The sequence below is a fragment of the Psammomys obesus genome, unplaced genomic scaffold (genome assembly GCF_907164565.1).
Source record: "Psammomys obesus unplaced genomic scaffold, mPsaObe1.curated_primary_1811, whole genome shotgun sequence".
Classification (NCBI taxonomy): domain Eukaryota; kingdom Metazoa; phylum Chordata; class Mammalia; order Rodentia; family Muridae; genus Psammomys; species Psammomys obesus.
Window position 1 is genome coordinate 12,251,787 of NW_026591086.1, and position 22,913 is coordinate 12,274,699.

General features: G+C 43.5%; 2 protein-coding genes across 4 annotated transcripts in view; both read left to right on the top strand.

Moving 5' to 3' along the window:
- Lcp1 (lymphocyte cytosolic protein 1) overlaps positions 1 to 4,397 on the top strand; it is an 89,617-nt gene extending 85,220 nt beyond the window's left edge. For both annotated transcript variants that reach the window (XM_055609894.1, XM_055609893.1), the window contains exon 18: positions 2,765 to 4,397. In XM_055609894.1, coding sequence (XP_055465869.1) covers positions 2,765 to 2,897 — 133 coding nt within the window. In that variant the 3' untranslated portion in view covers positions 2,898 to 4,397. The remainder of the gene's footprint in view (positions 1 to 2,764) is intronic.
- Positions 4,398 to 14,762: 10,365 nt separating this feature from the next.
- Positions 14,763 to 22,913, top strand: part of Cpb2 (carboxypeptidase B2) — a 42,698-nt gene continuing 34,547 nt past the window's right edge. The window contains exon 1 of one of the 2 annotated variants that reach the window (XM_055609741.1): positions 14,763 to 14,883. In XM_055609741.1, the coding sequence (XP_055465716.1) occupies positions 14,813 to 14,883 (71 nt within the window). In that variant the 5' untranslated portion in view covers positions 14,763 to 14,812. The remainder of the gene's footprint in view (positions 14,884 to 22,913) is intronic. The other variant, XM_055609740.1, reaches the window with a different exon arrangement.

Sequence of the window (22,913 nt, forward strand, 5' to 3'; positions counted from 1 at the left end):
TTATTTACGTAGATTCAGAAGCTGCAGCAAAACCTAAGGGAGCTACTGTCTGGGCTTCACTTGACCTTAGCTGAAAGGCCAAGACAGGATGCTGTCTGGACTCTTATAAAAAGTGTACGAACTGTTGCTCGACAGAGGTTCTTTTCTGAGATGCATTCATGTTAACTCCCCAGGGATGCCATGATAACGTACACACTAACTGGGTGGTTTAAAACAACAGAAATTCATTCTTTCATAATCAGTGAAACTAGAAATCAAGCTGCCATCAGGGCTGGTTGATACCAAGAGTTCTGAGGCATATTCTCCCAGGCCTCTCTCCTGGCGTTGACTTATAGAAGCATAACCCTCATCTCTGTCTCTACCCACTGTGTGTGTGTGACTTCACACGTCTGCCTTCCCCTCTGTGTCTTCTCCTTTATGAAGACACAGGCCATATTGGATCCGTTGCAGCATAACCTTGTCTTATGACATCTGCAGCCACTGTATTTCCAAATAAGGTCACAGTCGGAGATTATGGGGTTCATGACTTCCCCATATCTTGAAGAAGAGACACAACCAAGTCCCTTACAAATCTAGAATTCATGGTAATCCCTGCCTTAAAGTCCCAGCAGAGCCCTTTTCTCTGTGTTCAGCTTTGGAAAATAGGTCCTTGCTCCCCATATGATGATTCTCCATTCAGTGTGTTGGAGAGAGGATAGAGTTAAACTGTGGTTGCAAAAGTTTGATGGGATAGATAAAGGGAAGTGCAAGGATGGGGTGGCAGGAGCGGACTAGCTCTTTAGAGAAAGTGACTCCTGAGCTGCACCCATCCGCAAGGACAGGTAAGCCATCAGGAAGCAGATGGAAGAGACAGAAATTCTACATAAACAAACACCAAAAAAACAAAATGAAACAACCCAAAGGCTTGAAACGAGCCAGTCCTGGGCACTGAGTTCACCTTAAGGGACTTGGGAAAGTCACACAGTTTTTAAGCTGCACGGGGGAGACTCAGAATCTGACTTCAGAGGCCTGGTCCCTGTGCATTGCCATTCAAGGACAAGACACAGAATTCTTTCAAAATTGCTCAGGGCTGGAGACAGAGAGAAGAGCAAGCCCTGTTATCCAGGAGGCCCTGCATTCATTTCTAGCATTGAAAAACAAAACAAAAGCAAACAAACCTCTTTACAAAAAAAAAAAAAAAAAAGTTTGAAGAGTTTGAGAGTAAAGTATATGCCTTCAAACAGTGTGGTAGCCTGGGAAGTAATCCCTTTGCCAGGGAGGCAAAGCCAGGCAGATCCACGCAGGTCATTAGCTAGTCACTCTAGTCAAAATGGTGAGTTGCAGTGAGAAACACTGTCCAAAAAACTAAAATAATAAAAGAATATGAAGTAATGTGGACAGAGCCTGAGGAACCACATGTAAACTTGTCCTCTGTCTCCACACACACACTCATACACACATGCAAGCTCACACACACACACTCACACACACACACACACACACACACACACACACACACACACACACACTGTGAAATGAATGAAAACAAGTGTGGTGAGAAAAAGTTCACCAAGTACTAAGAATGGTTATGTTTTTTTGAGGCAATATTATGTCAGGGGCTTTGGTTTGGGCTCTGTTCTTGTTTGTTTGTTTGTTGTTTTGCACTCACAGATTTTTATGCAACTTTTCCTATGTGTTTTGTGGTGGAAACGTTCATTTTACTTCATTAGTAATTACTGTGGAGGAAGTTATTGAGAGATGGATGAGGAGGAAGAATGGACATTGCTCTTAAGTTAATTCGGTCACTAAAGTACGAATACGTTCTTTTGGAGAGCAGGAGGAAGTGGGGGGCTGTAGGGGGGAAGAATTTGTGGAGTAGTTGCAGCAAGGGGTTACAACAAATGAGGGAACAAAAGAACGTAACAGCTTGGATTCATTTGAAAACAGGTCTCAGCTAACAGAGATTATGTAACGTGTAGGACACTGAGGCTCCAGTGTGTCTGTGATGGGTTCATTGGAAAAACGCAGCACACAAAACTCTGACTGTTCTAATAGCAGCACACTGTGTAAATAAAAACCCCTGTACACGGAACAAGAAATTATACACCCGGGAATTATGCATGGCAAGATAGTATACAGGCAGTTTTCTTCTTCTGTTTCTGCAGTTGAAATGCAGTCCTTGGGAAGCTTGTCCCTAGCAGTTCTTGAACCTTCTCTGTACCCCCCAAAGACTATTCTTCCAATGGGTCTCAAAAGCAGCATCAAAGAGCCTGGAAAGATGGCTCGGTTGGCAAAGTGCCTGCCACTTAACCACAGGCGCTGGGTGCAGATGCCCAATGCCCATGCTTAAAGCCATATGTGGTCATGTATACCTATAATTCCAGGGCTGGAGTAGAGGCAGGAGATTCCCTGAGGCCTGCTGACCAGCCAGCCTACCCAAATCAGTGAGCTCACTGGGGTTCAGCGAGAGATTCTGTCTCAAAAAATAAGGTCAAGAGTGATTGAAGACGACACCCTGACCTCTACCCACATGAACACATATACATATGCATAGATAGAAGTTGGGAAGTTCTTCAAGGGCAAAATATGTTTCACCATTATCATGAGACGAGACAACAGGACTGATGCTACGGGGGGGGGGGGGGGCTTATTGAGCCAAGATTTGTCTGCACACGTGGGGAGATGGGTGACCAGCCCCGCCCTCACCAAGGATGCTCAGTCTATGCTCCTAAAGGGTCTTCCTCCCCCACTGCTGCTCAGGATCTGCCTTTGTTCTCCCTTTCAGGTATGCCATCTCTATGGCTCGAAAAATTGGAGCACGAGTGTATGCCCTTCCAGAAGACCTGGTTGAAGTGAACCCCAAAATGGTCATGACTGTGTTTGCCTGCCTTATGGGGAAAGGGATGAAGAGGGTGTAAGGCCCAGGGAAGTGAGCCAGAACATGACACAGTCAACCCTGGGAGTCGGCACAGGGTGCTCCCAGGATACAGAGGACCATTTCAAGCCATTCCAAAGGACTGAACGTTGGAGACACTCTATAAGATTCCAGAAAGCGCATATTTGTTTGGCCAAGTAGCTTCTACTATACTTAGCAGTACGTGCTTTTCCCTCCTGTTTTTATTTTTTATTTTTCTCCAGAAGATCGACTCTCCTACAATTTTTTTTTTATTATTATTCTTTGAAATTCTACCAGGAAAAAAAAAATTTTTTTTTAAAGAAGTTATTTCCAGATACCTGCTCTGCTTTCCTTGGTAGCCAAGGATAAAAACTACAGTGTTCTTAATGGTCTCCTTATCTCTTAAGCCTGTTTGCTCTTGCTGCTTTTTGCCTTGTTCAGAGTGAGGACCTGGAGGGGATCATCAAACTTGCCTTAAATAAAGCCTGTTGCTAGAGGCCCACAAGGGATGGTCACAGCCTCTCTTTGCATCTCCTTCTCTCAGCCTGTCTCCCTGTGAGTTTGCCCCATTCCCCTCAGAACCCTACTTTCTCTGTGGTTCCCTTTCTTGCAGTTCTTGTCTTCAGGCCACCGTAGCATCTGACAAATCAGTCAAGCTCTGGGCATCCCGGGAGTCTCTGGGAGCCTGCAAAACTGGGGATTCAAGGAAAGTGTAATGAAGAGTAAACCCACTAAGGGCAGATATGGAGGGTTTACGAAGCCTCTACCCTTCTGGGAGCATCTCCATGCATTTAGCCCTGTTTGTTTAGGTGTCTGGTCATTGTGGTGTCTAGTGACAGTCAGAAGCAATCCTGCTCAGCTTCATTTGCTTTTAGACATCAGGATACTTGGTTGCTGCCAGTATTACCAACACTCTGTTGGTACTACAAAAGCCTTTTGCCAACCGAAGTTCCTGGGGGTTGATATGTGCCAATAATATATGTCCCTTCATCACCCAAATGCTGGCACAGGCATATACACACATGTAGCTGGATGTCAAGGGTAGAATGTTGACGAGGAACTGCCTGGATTTCAAAAACAAACTAAAAGGGACAGTGTGAGTTTGAATAGTCCCACTAGATAAGCAATTTCCATGAAAACCTACCAAAAGCTTAAAAGCCACAGCATTGTGAAAGCTAAACTCCCTCTGCCTTACTGAAGGCTTATCCCAAAGGTATCTTCTTTAGAGATGGAAGGATGTAGTGGAACTTTGTCATCTTCCAAAGCAATGAAAACATGGGGTGTTGGCTTCATTCCTCCACAGTAGGATCAGGAAGCCAATAAATGACCCTTTCCAGCTCCCAGCCTGGGATTCCTGCTGCATCTGAATGCAAAGTGTCTGGCTGTGACTCTAGTCTGAACTTGATGTAGCTTCCAGATGCTGTTTCCCCATCTGCCTCCACAAAAGGAAGAATGTTATTGCCTTAATGGAAAATGGAGATAAATCATGTTAAAAATCTTTCCAAATAAAATGTTCCCAATACTGGCTGTTTCTGGATATGTTAAAGATTGCGTGCAGTCTGCAAGCACAGAATACTTGGTATCTGTAAGAAACCATAGAAAGGCTGAGGAAGGTATCCATACAAAAGACAGTCATTGTACTCAAGTAACTGGGAAAAACGGACACCACACAAAACTATGGGTGTGTGATAAGTGGCATAGTAAGGAAACTGTTTCAGCTGAAAAAATAAGGGATACATCGCCATTAGTTACATGAAGGGAGTTGAAACAAGAATTGTCCAAAACCCTTTGAACCCAATCGTGAGGATCAGGCTTGGAGATGAGGGAAATAACTTCTGGAGTGAATTGAGAAAATGCGCTTTGAGTCAATAACATCTGGGGCCTCCTCTCACCCTGGGCTGGCTCTCCCTCTGGCAGGGATGGGTATGCAGTGGTCAGCTCCTGCTAGGCTAGGCTGCTGAGACAACAGAAACTTGCCGTCAGTGTGGCACAAAGAAGCCACACCGCTATATAGTGACTGAGAAACAGCTTTGGCATATAAGATGCATTCCCAGCCCATGTAAAAATGGCTCTTTCCTAGGCTGGATGTATTTTCAGCCCCTGTATGAACACAGTATCTGTCTTCCACACACACGAAGAAGCTGCCAATGCTGTTGGTTGGGAAGAGACTGCAGCTATGTCTTACACGTGAGCACACAGGACAAAGATGGGATAGCCTGTCGGCTCCACCAAGAACGGAGCACCATCATGGATGAGAGACAAGGTACTCTGTAGCCTAAGGGACATAATTTAGCTTTTTTATGGTTCCAGTTCGTGTGGGCAAACCGAGTGAGGCATGAGGAATTGTACCTCACCCAAGGACCTGAAGTAGATAGAAGCCACTCCCTCTATCTAAACTGTAGGCGAGAGCAGGCACTCCATCCCTCTACCCCAGGCAGGAGGTGTGCTTTGGAGCTGTCTTGTATCAGGTCACCGGAGGCAGCTGAATTTTTGTCCAACCGTTATTAAAACAGTGTAGGCTTAGAATTGGCACAGCAGGTGTTTACAATACCGGAGTGGTCAAGTTCCACCCTTGTGGTCCCCAAAGTACTGTCCCATCAACCATCTACTGCCTTTGTCTTAATTCCTCTAATTTCTGCCCAGTTATCAACTGCTCTTACAACTTATTTTTTATTCCAGGGATATCTGTGCGCATGTCACACCTACACCTTAAAATGCTCTTACTCCTTACCTCACTCTTTTCCACTTAACACCCTATCTTGAAGATGGAGTCATATCTTTACATAGTGACCCAGCTCGGTCTTTTTTTGATAGGTCCTTCGCACTGTCTCTGTGTCCAAGCTGGATTTGATTCATAGTTTATGGATGTTTACATTGTCTTGGTCTTTTGCCCTAGCAAATAAGACCAAAGGAATTAATAGCATACCCAGTTTTTGAGCTTAGACTTCATTTTAATTGACCAATTCATCTGACCATCCAGTTCATTACATACTGAAGGAGCACGACAGAGATTCTTTTAAGTTTCCTCAAATTATATTACATAGAACCTGGGACAAACTGATGAGCCAATCCAGACTTCTCCATTTTATGCCTAAAGATGTTACTACAGTGAAGAGACGATGCACACACGTGCATGGATATACAGCTGAAGTGTAGACTTCAGTAAAGGTGTAGCAAAGCTATGAATGAAGTACTATGGGAACTCAAACCTCAATTCTGAATGAAGGAAACACAGACATTTGTGGGGGAGCTCAGGTCTGATGGATTGGAAGTAGGCAGGAACCTTGACTTACACATAAAACCACGCACATTCCTCAGTTTTTAGTGAAAGCGTGGAAGCGACTTTGAATGTGATTTCCACTAGCCACAAGCAATGCTTACGGACTGTGGGAAACGCTGAACAAACAAATTCGGTTACAAGGAAGGTTATGAAATGGGCCTACCTGGAAAGGTCTCAGCATGCTGTGGACTGCTGTCTGCCCGGAAATTAGGACCCTGGAGTCCACATGATGCAATGGTTGAGTCAGGTGACTTGCAAAGCCACAGCCACTTAGACATGCATGCGCCATGCACACATGCTCACCAAGGCTATCCCGGGGGCAACACATCAGCCTTGGGAGAAAAAGCTAGCAGTGTTCTCTTGTAGACCTGACATTGTTTTACCTAGTGAGGCTCTGCAGTCCCCAAATCCAAAAAGACTGGTGATCAGAGTGAGCAACACTGATAGGTCCTCTTATGAAATCAGTCACTCGAGAGTTTCCTAATGAGATTCTGGTAACGGAAATCACTGCCCTACCCTTCCCGGTGACAATGGCTCTTTTACTCAGCACTCTTTCTCCATCTTTCTGAAAGACAGCATTTGTGTTTTCTTATCCTTTCAGTCTATGTATATATTTTGTAATTTTCTGACTGATCTATTTACTGTGTTGGGGTATGTGTGTGTGTGTGTGTGTATGTGTGTGTGTGTGTGTGCGCGCACGCCATGATAAGCTTGTGGAGGTCAGAGGGCAACTTGTGATGCTTGATTCTTTCCTTCCACTGTGTAGACTGTAGCGACTGAACTCGGGTGGTCAGGCTTGGTAGCCAACACCCTTACCCCTGAGGCATCTTGTTGGCCCTTTATATCTATATATTTAAAAACTTAATGCAAATAGCACAGCCTATTGCCAAGACTAGAGAGTGCTCTTCACAAACTAAGTATTTGGAACACGAGGCCCTAAATGGTCAATTAAATGTTTCTCTTCGGGGCTCAGGGAACCCTACACAAGATGAGGCAGAAAGAATGTAAGAGCCACAGGGGATGAGGGACTCCTAGAAAACAAGACCCTCTAAATCAACAGGGTAAATGTACATATGAAGTCTCAGAGACTGGGGCAATACGCATGGGGCCTGCGCAGGTCGTTTGGGTATATATTATGGCTTCCAGGTTAGTGGGTTTTTTTTTTTTTCTCTAATGGGATTCTTGAGGCGGTAGGCGAATGATTAGGTCTTTGTGTCTGTATCAGTTTCTTCTGTCTTTTCTTGGGCTCTTTTCTGTTTATTTTGTCCCATTCTTATGTGTTAGTTTTTGTTTTATCTTATATTATATTTGGTTTTTTTTATTATCCCTTAAAGGTTTGTTTGTGTTCTAATGAGATACAGACAAGGAGTAGATTCAGGAAGGGATGATGGGAGGAATTGAAACTTAGAAAAAAAATTTCATGACAGACACAAAACACAGACAATCTAGTTAATGCACATTTATTAATGCACAGAGACAAAATGATGGTAATTTTTATATTGTCTGACATTTGAAGAATTCCATTTAAATAAGTAGCTTGGTTAATAGGGCGCTATCACACATTATTTTTGAAATAGAAAATTTTAAAAACCTACAGTGCAGGCAAATATCTCATTCTGAAGCTTCGTGGAATCTGACATAAAATCGAATGACTTCATAGACAGTTACAATAAAGGTGCACTGTTTGTTCTAAGTCCCAATCCTTTCTGTTCCAATTACGGTACCCAGACAAGGTACGCTTGGAAGCTGTTTAGACATTAGGGTCTCAGCTGTCCCCCGGCCCTACTGAATCATAATCTTCATTTTTCAAAAATCCCTACTTGATTCATGTTTTGGTTTGAACGTTTCTCTAAAAGATTCACAAATGTAACCCCCAAGGTCATATGTCAAAGCTATCTGGAGGTGGGGTCTTTGGGAGGTGTGGTGGTTTGAATAAAAATGGACCCCATGGGCACCTTGTGCATATGTACACACACACACACACACACACACTTTCCTTAAAAGACCAGTATAGTTGGGAGTAAAGGACTGCCCTATCTCAAGAAATAGGTGAACAATGGAAAAGCTTAGGAGGGATTTTCACACTCTAAAGCACACAGGAACCATCTGACTTTGCTGCTGCATAAATGCCCCCATATCCTACTTTGAGACCCAGTTTCTACAAGGCTGATGAGGGCGTGGCTGACTCAGAGCAGCTACCCAGCATCCCGGCTGCTCATTGGAATCACCATAAGAACTTTAGAAAAACTTTGTGCCTGTAACCATCGCTCCAACATTCAGATACAGTTGGTTTAACACGGATATTGAAAATGAAAAGATCCCCAAGTGCCTGGATATACAGGGACATCTTAGAATTACTGTTCTGTATCTGGAGTAGGTCTGGAGAATAGGCAATCAAAGTGAGTATGGATTCAAGAAAATGTCCCAGCAATGAGCCTTGCTCTCTCCGCTGCTTTAACCAGCCAGCCAATGAGCACGCTCCTACCTGGAAACCAGGCAGCTCTCTGGGTGCTAGAGATCTCAGGCTCCATTTTTCTTACCAAAGCAAGGATATCGGGACCTGGGATTGTGCTGTCTGCTTTCAGCTTTTTCAATGCCTTTTAAAGTGCATCCTCTTTTTTCCCCTTTAGAGATAGAGAAGGCCAGACACCCTAAGACTTGGTGTAAATTATAACACAGATTCAATGTCTATGAATAAACATGAGCGAAAATGTGTGAAGCGTAAAAAGATCTATCAATTATGTTCTTCAAAGCCTCCCAAGATTATGCGGCTTTAATGGCTGAGTAATTTTGAAAGCAAAGCTTGGAAAATTGAGCTGCACCTGAACTCATAATTTAAAAAAAAAAAAACAAACATTGAATTAATTGGCTCTCAATGCTTCTCTAACAATGAGTCTGAAGTGCTGTGTCTGAAGCAAGCTGGCCAAGGCCACCATGGCCCTTGCCCTTGTTCTCACTCTGAAGTTGGGAAAAACTCCAAGGCAGCAATCATTACAGGAGCTTCCACCTTAATAAAGGCAGAGGTTATGAGGCTTTGAGAAATCCTTGTTAGGTTCTTTTTGCCACCTAATATTCCAGATTTGCTGGAGAACTGGCCTTTGAATGAAATGGGTTCCAGAGTAGGGCCATGGTCCAGTTTGCTCAATCTATCAGGCTCTCTCTTTAGGTGGTAGTTTACCACCTAAAATAGCACAGAAAAAGGACCAGTTATTCTGAGACTGTGATAGGCCAGATGAGGTTCTGAGCAGAGCATACACTGGCCTACGCTCACACTTTTTCACTTACCTCTTCAAGACTTATGAGCTGTGCTGAACACCTGTTTTGCCAATTGCTTTTAAATGTCACTCCATTCAGCCCTTCCCACAACTCTCTGATATAGGCCCTTAGTAACCTTATTTTTTTTTTTTTCAGGAGATGAACTTCCAGGAGACCAAGAGAATGTATGTATGTGTGTGTGTGTACATATATTTGTATAATTATACATCAAAGTACTGAGTTCCAGAAGAAATAATTCTTACCTATCAGTTAATAAGACAAGCATCTGATTAAAAATAAGACATAGGGGTCAGCAAGATGGCTCAGCAGGCCAAGCAAGACACTCACTGCTAATCCTGATGGCCTGAATTTAATCCCTGCCGTCATCATGGTAGAAGCAGAGAACTGCTAGGTGATGGTGAGGCTCGCCTCTTATCTCAGCACTTGGGATGCAGAGGCAGGTGGACCTCTGGGTTTGACGCCAGTCCGCATAGTAAGTTCCAGGATATCCAGGACTACACAGAGAAACTGCGTCATGAAAAACAAAAAAGAAGGCGAGAACCAACCCCCGCAAGTTGTCCTCTGACCTCCACAAAATTGAACAGTGGCATTTGTCCTCCCCCATACAAAACCACATGATTCTAACCAACATTGCTCTCTGCCTATGTGCACATAAATGCATGCACACCCTAAATATGCAACATATAAGATACATGCTATCATATATTTTATTATTACCATACGCATCACTCTCCATATACAGATAGATATGCAGATACAACACATGGTCTATAGGAATGGGAAAGCGTTTCCCAACATTTCATCCTAGAAATATAAATTAAAACCAGCCTGAGGGACCGCCACACAGTAGACACGCTAGAATAGCTTTCCAGTGAAAAGACTGACTCCAGCAAATAAGAAGAATGTGGATGACTAGGACCTTAATAACTCAACATGCTTGTTCCGTAGCAATGGCACTCTCACCTGTTTACCTAAGAGCAATGGAAACATGCAAAAGGCCTTGCAGAAGACTATCCATAGTGACTATACGCATAATAGCTTCAAACTGGGAGCATGCCTGACGTCCTTTCATGGAAGAAAGAATAAACAAGTGTTACAGTCGTAACTGAATGCCACCCAGCAGTAAGGAAGATTCTTTAAGGGCCAGAAAGATGCTTCAGAGGTTGAGAGCACTTCGCTTCTCTTCCAGAGTTCAATTCCCAACAACCACATGGTGGCTCACAACCATCCATAGTGAGATCTGGTGCCCTCTTCTGGTGTGCAGGTGCACATGCAGGCAGAACATGTACATAATAAATAGATCTTTAAAATTTTTTTCTTTATGATACACTTCCAAAAAAAATTCCTGAGACAAAAGGTAGCGTGCCTCTATGTTCCAGAGCTGGCAAAGTTACACCATAGAGGAAGAGTCACAGCAGAGGCTGCTGCAGTAGGAGAAACTGCTGTAGGGCCTTGCTGGGGCGTGTGGTACTCTGGTACACACATTTTGCAAGGTGAAGCCAACTGCCTGGATCTGTGTGTGCTTTGCTGTGCTTGCCACAGTCAAAAGCATCTCAGACGGTTGCTCACTGCTGCCCTGAGAGGTTTCCGAACAGGCTGCTGGTTTGCAGGGGTCACTTTGCCCTTGCAAAGGTGTGTGCATTTTGAAAGCCATAGCGTTATTTTGACATAGGAAATCCAAATTCTGGCTTAAGATAGAACTTGAACCAGACATGAAGGCCTGGGGTGGGGGGAGTTGGGAATTTGGTGTCGGTAGTGGGGAGTACAGAAAAAAGGGCGAGAAGTGAGCATAGGAGAAAAACAGAAAATTCCTTCTCCAAAGAAGACACCTTGCTCAAAGTGAGCCTGGAAATGCAGACTCCATCCTTGAAAACACAAACGCGAATGAAGCAACAAAACCAACACTAGGAGCGGGAGGAGTCCGCTCTGAATGTAGCTGACCTGGGGCAATAGTGTGACACTGACTTTAAAAAAATGTTCTGAGTGCTCTCGTGATCGGAAAGAGAGACTGGCTTAGAGCTCAGGGGTGAGATACTTGCCAAACACAGGCAAGGCCCTGGGTTCATTCTCAGTACTGGAGAAATAGAAAGTAGAGGAGGGGATATGGGGGAAGGGAGGGAGGGAGGGAGGAAGGAAGGCAGACCTTAAGCAATCCTGCTGTGAAAGATTGAGCAATAAAGTAGCTTTACACCGCATTTTTAAACTAATGATATAAAAACAAAATTCGTCAGCACATAAACTCCATATGGAAGGTATACCCATTGCTGAGATAATTTTCCAGTGCCTACGAAGTCTGTTAGAATGCATTAGTGAATCTAAAGACAGTGCAGGAAAATGTACCCAGAATGGAACATATAGGGGCAAAGGTCACAATTTCCTAAAGTGTGAAAGAACAGTTAGTTTTTGGGCATGAAGGAATGACTGTCAAACTCCAGTGGGAGTCCCCCCTCCATCCCACCCCCGGGATTAGAAAAGACGAACAGCTGAAGAAGGAAGGGTGGTTTCTAAAATTAAAGCAACACCTAAATCCTCAAATCAAAAGATTAAAAAATAAATCCACATCTAGACCAGGGCAGAGAAATGGGTCTGAGAAGTGTTGAGAAGAAAGCACAGCAGCGATACATGATCACTGCAGGAGACCCTATAGGACAGGAAGCGTCTGTTACGCATGCTAAGGGCAACTAGACTAGCGTTTGGGACTATCAGAAAAGGAAAGTTACGGCCAGCATTCTGCATGGTTTTATGCCACCTGGACACAAGCTAGAGTCCTCTGTGAGAAGGGAACCACAAACGAGAAAATGCTTCTGTGAGATCAGACTGTAGGCAAGCATTTCTTATTTAGTGACTGATGTGGGAGGGCCCGGCACATTGTGGGTGGCACTATCCTTGAGCTGGTGGTCCTGGGTTCTGTAAAAAAAAAAAAAAAAAAAAAAAAAAAAAAAAAAAAACGCAGGCTGAGCAGAGCCATGGGGAGCAAGCCAGTGAGCAGCACTCCTTCATGGCCTCTGCCTCAGCTCCTGCCTCCTGGATCGTTTTCAGTTTGAGTTCCCACCTCGGCTTTCCTCAGTGGACTGTGATTTGGTATATGCAAGCCAAGTAACCCTTTCCTCCACCGGATACTTTAGGTCATGATGCTTCATCGCAGCGATAGGAACCCTAACTAATACAGTCAGAGACAAAGCACGTAAAAGATCATGCCACTCTGCAGAGCGTTGCTAAAGGAAATGTCCAGACAACTTGAGCAGAAAGAGGTGTATTCAAAAATATATTGACTTTCATCCTTTCTTTAGGAAACACAGAACACAAAGATAGCACAAGATTTACTATTTGGGGTCAGAATAGCTTATCTCTTGTGCTAACAAAGGGTAAAACTCATCCACGCGTGTGTATGGGCATGCATGCGCACACATATGTATCCACATGTATACACACAAACGCACATATGTCCCCATATATGAGGATTAAAAGCCAGCACAAATGTATTCTCAGAGACTGTGGCAGAGTGCACAGGGCTTGCACAGGTCTGAGCTAGACGGGGTCCCAGTGCTGAGGGGGAGAAGTGGACACAATCTCCCACACTTAACCAAGAAGCTACCTCCAACTGATAACTGCTTGACAATAAAAAAAAAATTCGTTTCTCCAATGGAGTCTTAAGGGAGGGCCCCAGGCCTAGAAGCAATGGCCAACAAAAAACAAACTCAATTTTTTTTTTCCTAAACCTCACTGATTTTTAGCTTATATATTATAGTTTCCGATTTTGTACGTGTGTGTGTGTTTCTTGTGCTTTTTCTAGGTTTGTTTTAATTTATTCTGGTTTTTTATTTGCTTGTTGGTTTTTTAAGGGGGGAGGGGAAGAATGGAGTTGAAGGGTATAGAATTAGGGACTATCTGGGAGGAGATGAGGGAGGGAAAACCATGATCACAATATGTTGTATGGGAAAAAAAGTTTATTTTTAATGAAAAAGAAGAGTTAGTTGGGCTAGTTTTCCTCTCCTCTTCACTGTGTTTGCTATTTAGTTGAAACACAAATCCATTTGCTCTTGTTTGTGTTTATCATTTAAATTTATGCTCCTTTCTCTTGGGGATGTGAAAGCATAGCATGACCCTTTTCAAAAGGTTTATTCAAATAAACGTCTCTCCTTCGCCATTGCTACGCTGTCAACTTTCCACACATGCCTGTGGGAGAACAAACCCATTAATATATAATCTATCTTTCCCATGCTTCTTCTTCATGAATGAGCAGATATGCATATATTTTCTTATTTCTCCTTTGCTTTACAAAAATAACCAAAACATTTCAGTGGAGGTCATCTTAGCCCACTGACTTTGTTTCGGTGGTTTTGAATCTTAGAAGAAGTCTGCAACATCCTGTGTTTGTTTGTTTGTTTGTTTGTTGTGGAAAGGGTTGATGGAGTACTCAGCAAATTCTCCCGCCCTAACCTCCAGGACATTATTTACCAGCTGGAATATGGGGAGGACTGTCACGACTCTCTCCGCTTACAGAGTGCAGATGCAGCCTGACTCTAGACAGGATGCTAGCTGGTGCACAGTGGTGGCCTTGATCGAGACGGCGGCTACCACAATGACTTTCTCTGAACAAACATAATTCAGAACTGCCTAAACTCTTTACTTCTTGTACCAGCTCCCATGGCAGCCAGGATGGTGGGCCTGTCGGCCCTTATGGTTACAGAAAGATATTTTAATGGAGACTCTAGACTCCGCTAAACAGACTTCACTATTGAGTTTTAAAAGCCACAGCTTTGAAGAACTCCCCTCATGTCTTCCCCTAAGTTGAAAAGGTTGAAAAAGACACCGTCAGGAGAAGATAGCTTTCTACTTCACTGTGGCCTCCTCTTGACATGGACCAGAATCTCGTCAGTCTGGTGAATCAGACCATTCCCTGCACAGAACTTTCAAGCCTTCTTCTCTGAGGGGTTAATCATTCTCCCCGGTGGGTCAACCCTGCCCTCACAGGCTACTCTGCGTCTGTCAGAGGCCAAGGATGGCTGTGAATGAGGCCCAACAGAAAACCGCAAGTTGACTTACAGCATTACGAAACGTTTTGAGTTTGTTTTGTTCAATTGTATAAACTTTATATGTGACCTGTCACGTCACAACGTCAGGGTTGAGACTGTCTAAACCAGACAGGACGGTGGGGCTCACCATATATTTTTTTAAGGGTCCGTTATCAAACAGCCTAACTAATTGTATGTGTATGATTCTTCTAGACTGTGGAAATGGAACCTAAGTCAGCTGAGCTACAGAAACCAGAGGGCACCACTGTTTATACTTTAACCAGTGTGTAAAGAAGATTCTTATGCAATCAGTTAACTGGGACTTTCTCCAGGAGGGATTTTGTGGCTCAGCAAGTCATTGTTGGGATGAAGCTTTATGGCTTTGGGGTCCTGGTAGCCATCCTCCTCTCTGAACAGCATGGCCTCGCCTTTCAGAGGTAATGTACCACCAGGGTTCTAGACAGGGCTGGCTCCTCACTTGTTTACCTTTCACGGAGTAAAAGTAGTGTCCCGGGGTGAACAGTTCTGTCAGAGACTTAAAATAAAGTGATTTGGGGATGATAGAATATCACTAGATATTTTTTTTCACGTTCTGCTCTGATTTTACCACTGTGATAAGTATATTCAGTGGCTACGAAGAATAAACAAACGGGATCGTAACAAATTACTTGTACCTTCTCATAGCACATGTCTTCTGTTCTTTCTGTCTCAACTCACAGAATATCAGCTAAATAACTAAATGTTTATTTTCTTCTTGTACATAGAGCACAGGAGGGAAAAGAAGGTAAAACTATGAAATTTCACGTAGTTATTGGGCATAGATGAGGAGAGGAAGTTGGGTTCCAACGGACAGATAGAAAAACCTTAGCTATTTCTTCATTTGCTTAGTAGAGTGATTTCCTGAGGATATTTGACTGCAAATGGCTTAGAAAACAAAATCTGGCCGCAGTATATACAATACATGGGATGGCAGCTGCAGCAAACATGCCCTGTTATAATTATTAACCAGTCAACGCTAAGCTTTAAAATGTAGATATAATTTTAGAATTGTTTTACTTTTTCTTTGTGTGGCTTCTATAACCCTTTTCTAAGTGGTCTTTGAGCTAGGTAGGTCCTTGTCTTCCCCTGACTGAACCAGGAAGAGATGGCACTTGAACATAGTATGGGAGGGAAAATTCTACCCATAAAAACCTTCTGTGAGTCATAAAACCCACAGAATAGTCAATCGTTTAAGTCATGTTGTCTGTCTGAAGCTGTGTTCGTAATAGCTGGTTGATTCTGTTTGGTTCAGTGTGACTGTCAAGAACCCAGCAGCAAATCCTTATTGTGAGAGAGTGGTTATTAATGGATTGGTAAAAGGAACAGAATTGCTAGAACAGTTGATAGCTTGTGTGTCTATATTTTATTAATAGTCAAGTATGTATGATTTTAAGACCTTTGTAGGGTCTAATATTCCATAACGTGATGACTGTCTTTTGTTAAAAGAAAGGCAGGAGCAAACTCATCGAACCCTAACCAGGTTATTGTAGAGGCAACACCACCATCTGTGAGCGGAGGGGAAGGAAATCTTTGTTATTTAGGAGTGTGTTTGACTCATGTACTAGGCTGGACACCACATTGTTATTTCTTTAAATGCCTTCAACCCTGCACTCTAGGGATCTCCCCTCCCCTCCCCTCTCTTTCTTTCCTCTCCTCTCACACCCTACCTCTATCAAATAGCTTCTTTTGTTGCCTGTGCTGCCTCTGCATTTCTGATCTCCTGCACGACCCTCCCAAGCGGGGTATGGTTGGACTGCAGAGGAACACTACTGAGCTGGCTTTGAGCCGCCATCGTGATTCTATCAGAAACTAAACTAGACAGGATTGTGCTGTAGCACAAAACACCAAAAACATTTCTCCATATATTTACAAAGTCATCAAATCTATACCCGTGCAGCAGAGCTAAATAAAACAAATGAAAGGGGCAAAAGGAAACGGTGAAGACATGAGCAAGAAAATTCTCTTTCGCATGGTTTTTACCTTTTTTCTTTGCTGTGGAATATACTCTGAAATTTTATAGACACTTAAGCTTGTAGAATGGGATGAGAAAATTATTACAGTTTAACCAAATAACACTCTGTGGAAAATATTTAGCACTTGGGCATACCCGGAGGAGCCATCTGTAAGAGAGGAGGAGGGGAGCAGCCATGTTGGAGCATCCCTGAGCTCTGAACTCTGCCCCCTGCACCAGAAATAATAGGATGAGCTTCCCCTCCCTGCAGTGTTTCTGAGCTCCGCTTTTTCGGAGTAACCTGTTCCTACCACTGAAAGAGAAATCTAATGTCATTCAGAGTGACAATCTTTGATAAATTCTTATTTCTGGGGGTTAAAATTTAAGCCTTTCTAAAAAGCGGCAACCAGCTGGCATTCCCCTGAAGCCTTTCTTTGTTACTGTTTTCTTGCCCGTGATCATTTTCCTAATAACAGTTTGTGTTGGAGCAATCTCCTCGTGGCTGATTTGTAGGTGCATTTTGATAACCCTCATCAGTGAAACGTCCTGGAACTGCAACAACACAACAGCTTTTTTAAAGGCATAAATCCCATATGCCAAGGAGGAAGGCAGCTGAAGTCCACATTTCCATATTCAGTTGATTTTAAAGGCCAGATACTAGGAATGGTAAAAATAAAATACTAGCCAAGAATCTTGTAAACAAAGTCGTTAATTGTATTGTGCAACTGACTATCTAAGTGCAGCCTGCCAGCCCAGGCCATTGGGAAAAGAAAAATGAGAAGCCTGGATGGAAAAGAAGAGAAAGGTTTGGAGAGGAAGGCATGGAGGGCATCAGAGACCACAGCACGCGTGCTTTTTGTTGACCTCATGTTCTGGCTGGGTACGTAATGTCAGTCATCGTTTTAAAGTTATTAGTTCCACAGATACATTATTTTCGTCTCAAAGAGCAGACCACCAGTGGCCCCAAACACTGCAAAGCAGACCACATCACAGCCTGAGACTCTCTCTTTCTGTCTTCTCATCCATCCATCCGTCATCTACCTCTATCAGCTATCAATGCATTGACCTGTCTCCGCACCTATATATCTACCATCTATCTACTCTCCCTCTGCACTTACACTTTTTACTCTATTTTCAGTATAAGATTTTTTTTCTCAAATATCTCTTGTGCAAATGCTGTAATAATCACTATAGCGATTCAACAAAATATACCTTTATTTTTCATCTTTCATTGCCCCCTGGGATTACTTTTCCACCCGAACACACAGAAAGTCAGAAAAATCTCATGGTTTTTCAGGCCGCTCTGAAGCAACTGACAGACCTTGGTTCTTATTGAAATACAAAGTATCTGCGTTCAGAAGTTAGAATACTATCTCCAGTGAAGGCATTGTTCAAATTTCTCAGTCTTTATTGTTCCAAGAAAAACTTTGTTCAATGAATCTGGTAATCATCGTGAAGAGGGCAGCTTGAAAGTCCCCCATCTCTGGAAAAGTGTTCAGAGGACCTCATCTGGTACAGAAAACTGACTTGGGGGAACAGAAGGGTGAGGTTTACTGACTGCCTGGGTGTGATTTCGGCTGGTCTAACCAGGAAGCAGCCTGCGACTGTCTGAGTCTCAATCTCAGCCACTGAAAATACAAATCCACAACAAAAAAGAAAACCTCCTAAGTTAAGCTTTTGTCTTGTTTGCCTGTTTGCTCAACCAATTTATGTGATTGGAGCAGCCTCGAAGATTCCTGGGCCCTTCTTTGTGATTTATCTCACACAGTAGGAATTTGTATCTGTTTCTGGAAATTTTTGCCCAGGAGGTAGACTCTGAGATGGAGATTGACCATACAAGCCATTTCCTGGAAAGTGATGCCATCCACACCTGTGGAGGAAGGAGGGAAGAGAGTTTGGGGTGGCGGGGGTGGAGCTGAACTGTAGTACTGTCACAACAGACTGTGCTGCTAAGATCTGCCACCACCAGCCTTCAGCCCTTCCTGCCACACTGGCGCTGTTTTTAATTGTTCCATCATAGCTGTTGAGAAGGCAGTTTCAGATCCTTCCCCCAGTACACACACGATGAGAGCTTTTACCTTCCGAGCAAGGAGCCATGTGGGGTTTGTATCAACTCTGAGTATGATCACTGTGATTACACATTTGGGGGCTGGGGAAATCCTTATTAACTCTGTTTATCAGGCACACCCACCTTGATTTAGACTTAGTCTGAGGCCCCAGATGCCCAGAGTGGAGTATCAACGTGAACCCTGCAGCCAGTAGCCCTCAGAACATTTGAGCACCTCCTTTGGCACTCTTCAGAGTAGCTTGAGTTAACTGTCACAGGACTCTTGGAGAAAGGAGTCGTGATCCCTTTAGACCGGTGGTTCTCAACTCCCCTAACGCTGCAAGCCTTTACTGCAGTTCCTCACACTGTAGCAACCCACAACCATAAAATTGTTTTGGTTGTTACTTCATAACTGTAACCTTGTTGCTGTTATTAATCATAATATAATAGTTGATATGCAGGCTATCTGATATATGGCTTCCATACGGGTTGTGACCTCCAGGTTGAGAACCACTGCCTTAGACCTTTCCTACAGTGCTGGAGTGTCTTTTGGGGGGGTATCTGAACCCTCCTTCTGGCAAGAAGGTCTAGGAGTAAGTACCGACTCGAGTCTGGAAACTAGACAAGGCATTGTGACTTGAGGTTGTGGTGGTTTGTCCTCAGTCCCTCTCACTGCTTGGCTTTGACGTATTTTGGTTGTAGAGATTGAGCAATAGTTTGACTGGCTGCTCATCCGTCTTGGCCCTGGGAATGTTGTGTTCTCTTTCTTCACCCCGTAGCTCGCTGAAGGTCATGTCTTCCTGGCTACTGCTCCAGCATTGCTTTACACTAGCGCATCTGTGCCCAGCCTCTTGCTAATGGGTGAGCCTGGCCTCCTGGAATTGACAGTTTAGGGGTCTCATCATCTGTGTTGTTATTGCAAAGCTCTGGTCTGTGGCAGAGTGTCCGCCACGGCTCTCTGAATCTCCTCCACGTCCTTGTCTGGCTTCCGGGACAGTAACAAGGGTTAAAGTCATGGCATAGACCAGCAGTGGAGATGCTGGCCATGAAAGGGAAGGAAAGCGCCCATTCCCTAAAGGCGGTGCTCTTGGCCATGCTGATGGATTTGACATTCTAGTTAGGTCCTTGGAGAGAATGCTGGCACACTACAGGGGAAGTTTGTCAGGCCCTTGGAGAAAAAAAGGCTTGCACTAACTGAACTAAAAATAGCAGAATTAATGTGGCCAATAGTTAATAGGGACAACTATTCAAAGAATAAGATGTGTTAAAATAAATATACTGTGCAAGGCTGGCACTCTGCTTATTCTGGTGATGTGGGACAAAGAGAGAGAGTGTGGCTCCGCAGCTCTGGAATCCATGGCGCCTTCTTTAGGTAAGGAAGGTTTTAGTAGTTGTTTTGTTGTTGGTTTGGCTTGGTTTTTCTCAGTCAATAAAATTACAAGATTTCTTTTTTGAATCTTTTTTTTTTTTTTTTTTTAAGAAGAAGTTACAGAGGAAACACTGGAATTATGCCTCCTAGAGAAAAATCTCTTTAGCACGTCAGTGGCCATCTTTCCACTCATTTCTTGGGTGTTTATGTCTTTCTGTGTAATTCTACATCAGTTCAATATCTTAATTATTTTTTGAACCATTTTAGATCAACTGACTGCCCCCCTACTCCTTCTCTCTTGTTGCTTATTTTATTTTAGAGACAGGATCTCTTTTTATAGCTTTGGCTGGCCTAGAGCTCACGTGTAGACCAGGCTATCTTTGAACTCACAGAGATACACCTGCCTCTGTCTCCCAAGTGCTGGGATTAAAGGCTTAATTAAGATACCACATCCAGCTAGACCTTTCTTTAAAAAAAAAATGTAATTAGGTGGGCATGGTGGTGCCTGCCTTCAATCCTAGCACTCGAGGGGCAGAGGCAGGCAGAGTTGAGGTCAGTCTAATCTACAAAGTGAGTTCCAGAACAGCCAGAGATACATATTAAGACCCTGTCTCAAAAAAAAACAAGAGCAAACAAAAAAATTGTAATTATGTACACGACCCTGGATTTGATGCCTGTGATAAAAAAAAAAGTCATATATTGCCCTCTCTTTTTCTCAGACAGCCATACAAGCTGAGGTTCACAACATTTTCTTTGTTTATTCATAACTTTCTTCTGCTTTTAATACATAGTAGTTTTCTTTTTTATATTAGTTTTTCAAAAATAGGACCATATTTCAGTTTGCTTCATCTTGTTTCGCTGCTTTATAATACATCATGAAAATCATCCCCCAAGTTAACTGTTATAAATCAAATTCCTTCTTTATAACTGGAAAATGCCCTAGGATATCTGCACACATGTTTCCAGTTATTGACACTTTGAATAATGATTCAATACATAGCCTTGAACATAGGCCCTTAGGTGGTGGTTGAATGGATTATGCCAAGCCTGGACCAGGGATTGATATCAAATTGCTCAGGTTATTGTTCTGAGCCATCCTTTTCTCTTCTCAGCGATGTCCAGAATTCAGGATCTTTTTATCAAAGTTCTCCAAACAAAAGCATCCTCTACCCTATGGCCAATCTACATTTCTCTCCTTACTCAGAGTCACTTATGAGATGAAGTCCGAATTTATCAGTATGCTTTTACAATCTTCTATATGGAAGGACTTTCTAAGATCTTTACCTGAAGAATTGTTATGTGATCCTGGGTGTGTAGGTGTATAACATAGATACAGAAAGCAAGCATCTACCAAGGACAAATCATAAAGAAATTTGTTGCAAAACAGTTTTTCAGTGAACATGGAATGTTATTGTTTAATAAATATAAAAACAAATCTGCAAACTTATGAGAGGAGAGTGTTAGTTTACTGTTACACAAAGGAGTAAACGCTGCCAGAGCATTTGATACTACAGCACACAGAGTGTTTCCCACTTTCTCTGTGTTAATCAATATTCTAATTTTATGCACTCAGTGCTGAGAATGGTGCCTCACATAAATACTTCAAATACATTGGGAGAAGTCTGTTAGAACCATTTTAGAAATTGTTGGAAATTCTGTCCTGACCCCAAGCCAGAATTCATCTAATGGCTTTTCCCGAAACTTGAGTCAGTGACTCAAACAGCAACCTTTAAAATCAGGCATCCTAACAATACGGTCCAAAGGTGACGACGCTGGCGTGCGGATTCCGAGGAAACGTGGTAGAAGACGTATTAACTCTTTGTTCTTGGCGATTAAACCACCATGTTTCCATAGGAGCAGAAAACTGCTGTGCGCTACGGTTCATAGTAACAGAATAGTCGAGAATCTGAGTTGAGGTGTTTCGGGCCGACGCATGGAAGGGCGTGGTCTGCTGCCGCAGAGTGCGCGCGTTGCATGTTCGGAACCAAAGCTGCAGGGAAGCCACGGGGTGCCACACAGGAGGGTGCCACCACAAACACTCGGGCTTCACCTGGTGTTCGGGTTTGAATTAATCTTCGGTCTTCATGCGTTCGGGAAACCTGCCGGAGGTTTTAGGAGCTCCACACTCAGTTACAGCGCCTCAGACTCAACCCGCGCCTTAAAGAGCGGGAGGAGATGCGGAAGATGGACGTAACGCCCTAAGCTTGTTGCTGTTTAGTTACTATTCTCCTCCTTCCCTGAACACCCCTGTGTTACACTTGGAAGAAGGAGCTGGTTGCCATTTCCCTAGGAGCTAGGACTCCCTGTGTTCAGCCTCAGCCAGTCTAACTTAAGTCAATCAACCCTTACGTCCTAGCTAAGGTTATCATTGCTGTGATGAACACCACGACCAGAAGTAACCTGCCGAGGAACGGGTTTGTTTGGTTTGCTTACACTGAGTCACCATCCACTAAGGGAAGCCAGGACAAAAACTTACAGCAGGGCAGGAACCTGGAGGCAGGAGCTGATGCAGAGGCCATGGAGGGTGCTGCTTACTGGCTTGCTTCCCATGTCCTACTCAGCCTGCTTTCTTATAGAACTCAGGGCCACAAGCCCAGGGGTGACCCCACCCATAAGAGGCTGAGCCCTCGACCATAATACGAAAATTCCCTACAGGCTTGCCTGCAGCCTGCTTTTATGGAGGTACTTTCTCAACTGCAGTTCCCTCCTCTCACGTAACTATAGCTTGTATCAAGCTGCCATCAAACTAGCCAGCACAGACAGCTTCTATGGAGCCTTGGCTGATAATGCCTCCCCCCCCCCCAAAAAAAAAAAAAAGCAATTATCCCCTCTTCTGTGCTTCCATAGTTCTCGGTACACTTCTTTCATAAAATCTTTTATTCGATGTATTTTTAGGGGAATGTATTCTGGAGAATGGTGCAGAGCTTAAGAACAGCTGCTGCTTTTGCAGAGGATTGGAGTCTGGTTCCCAGAACCCACAGGGGGCATCACACAGATGCTGCCAAAGTCCAACACACACACACACACACACACACACACACACACACACACACACACACAC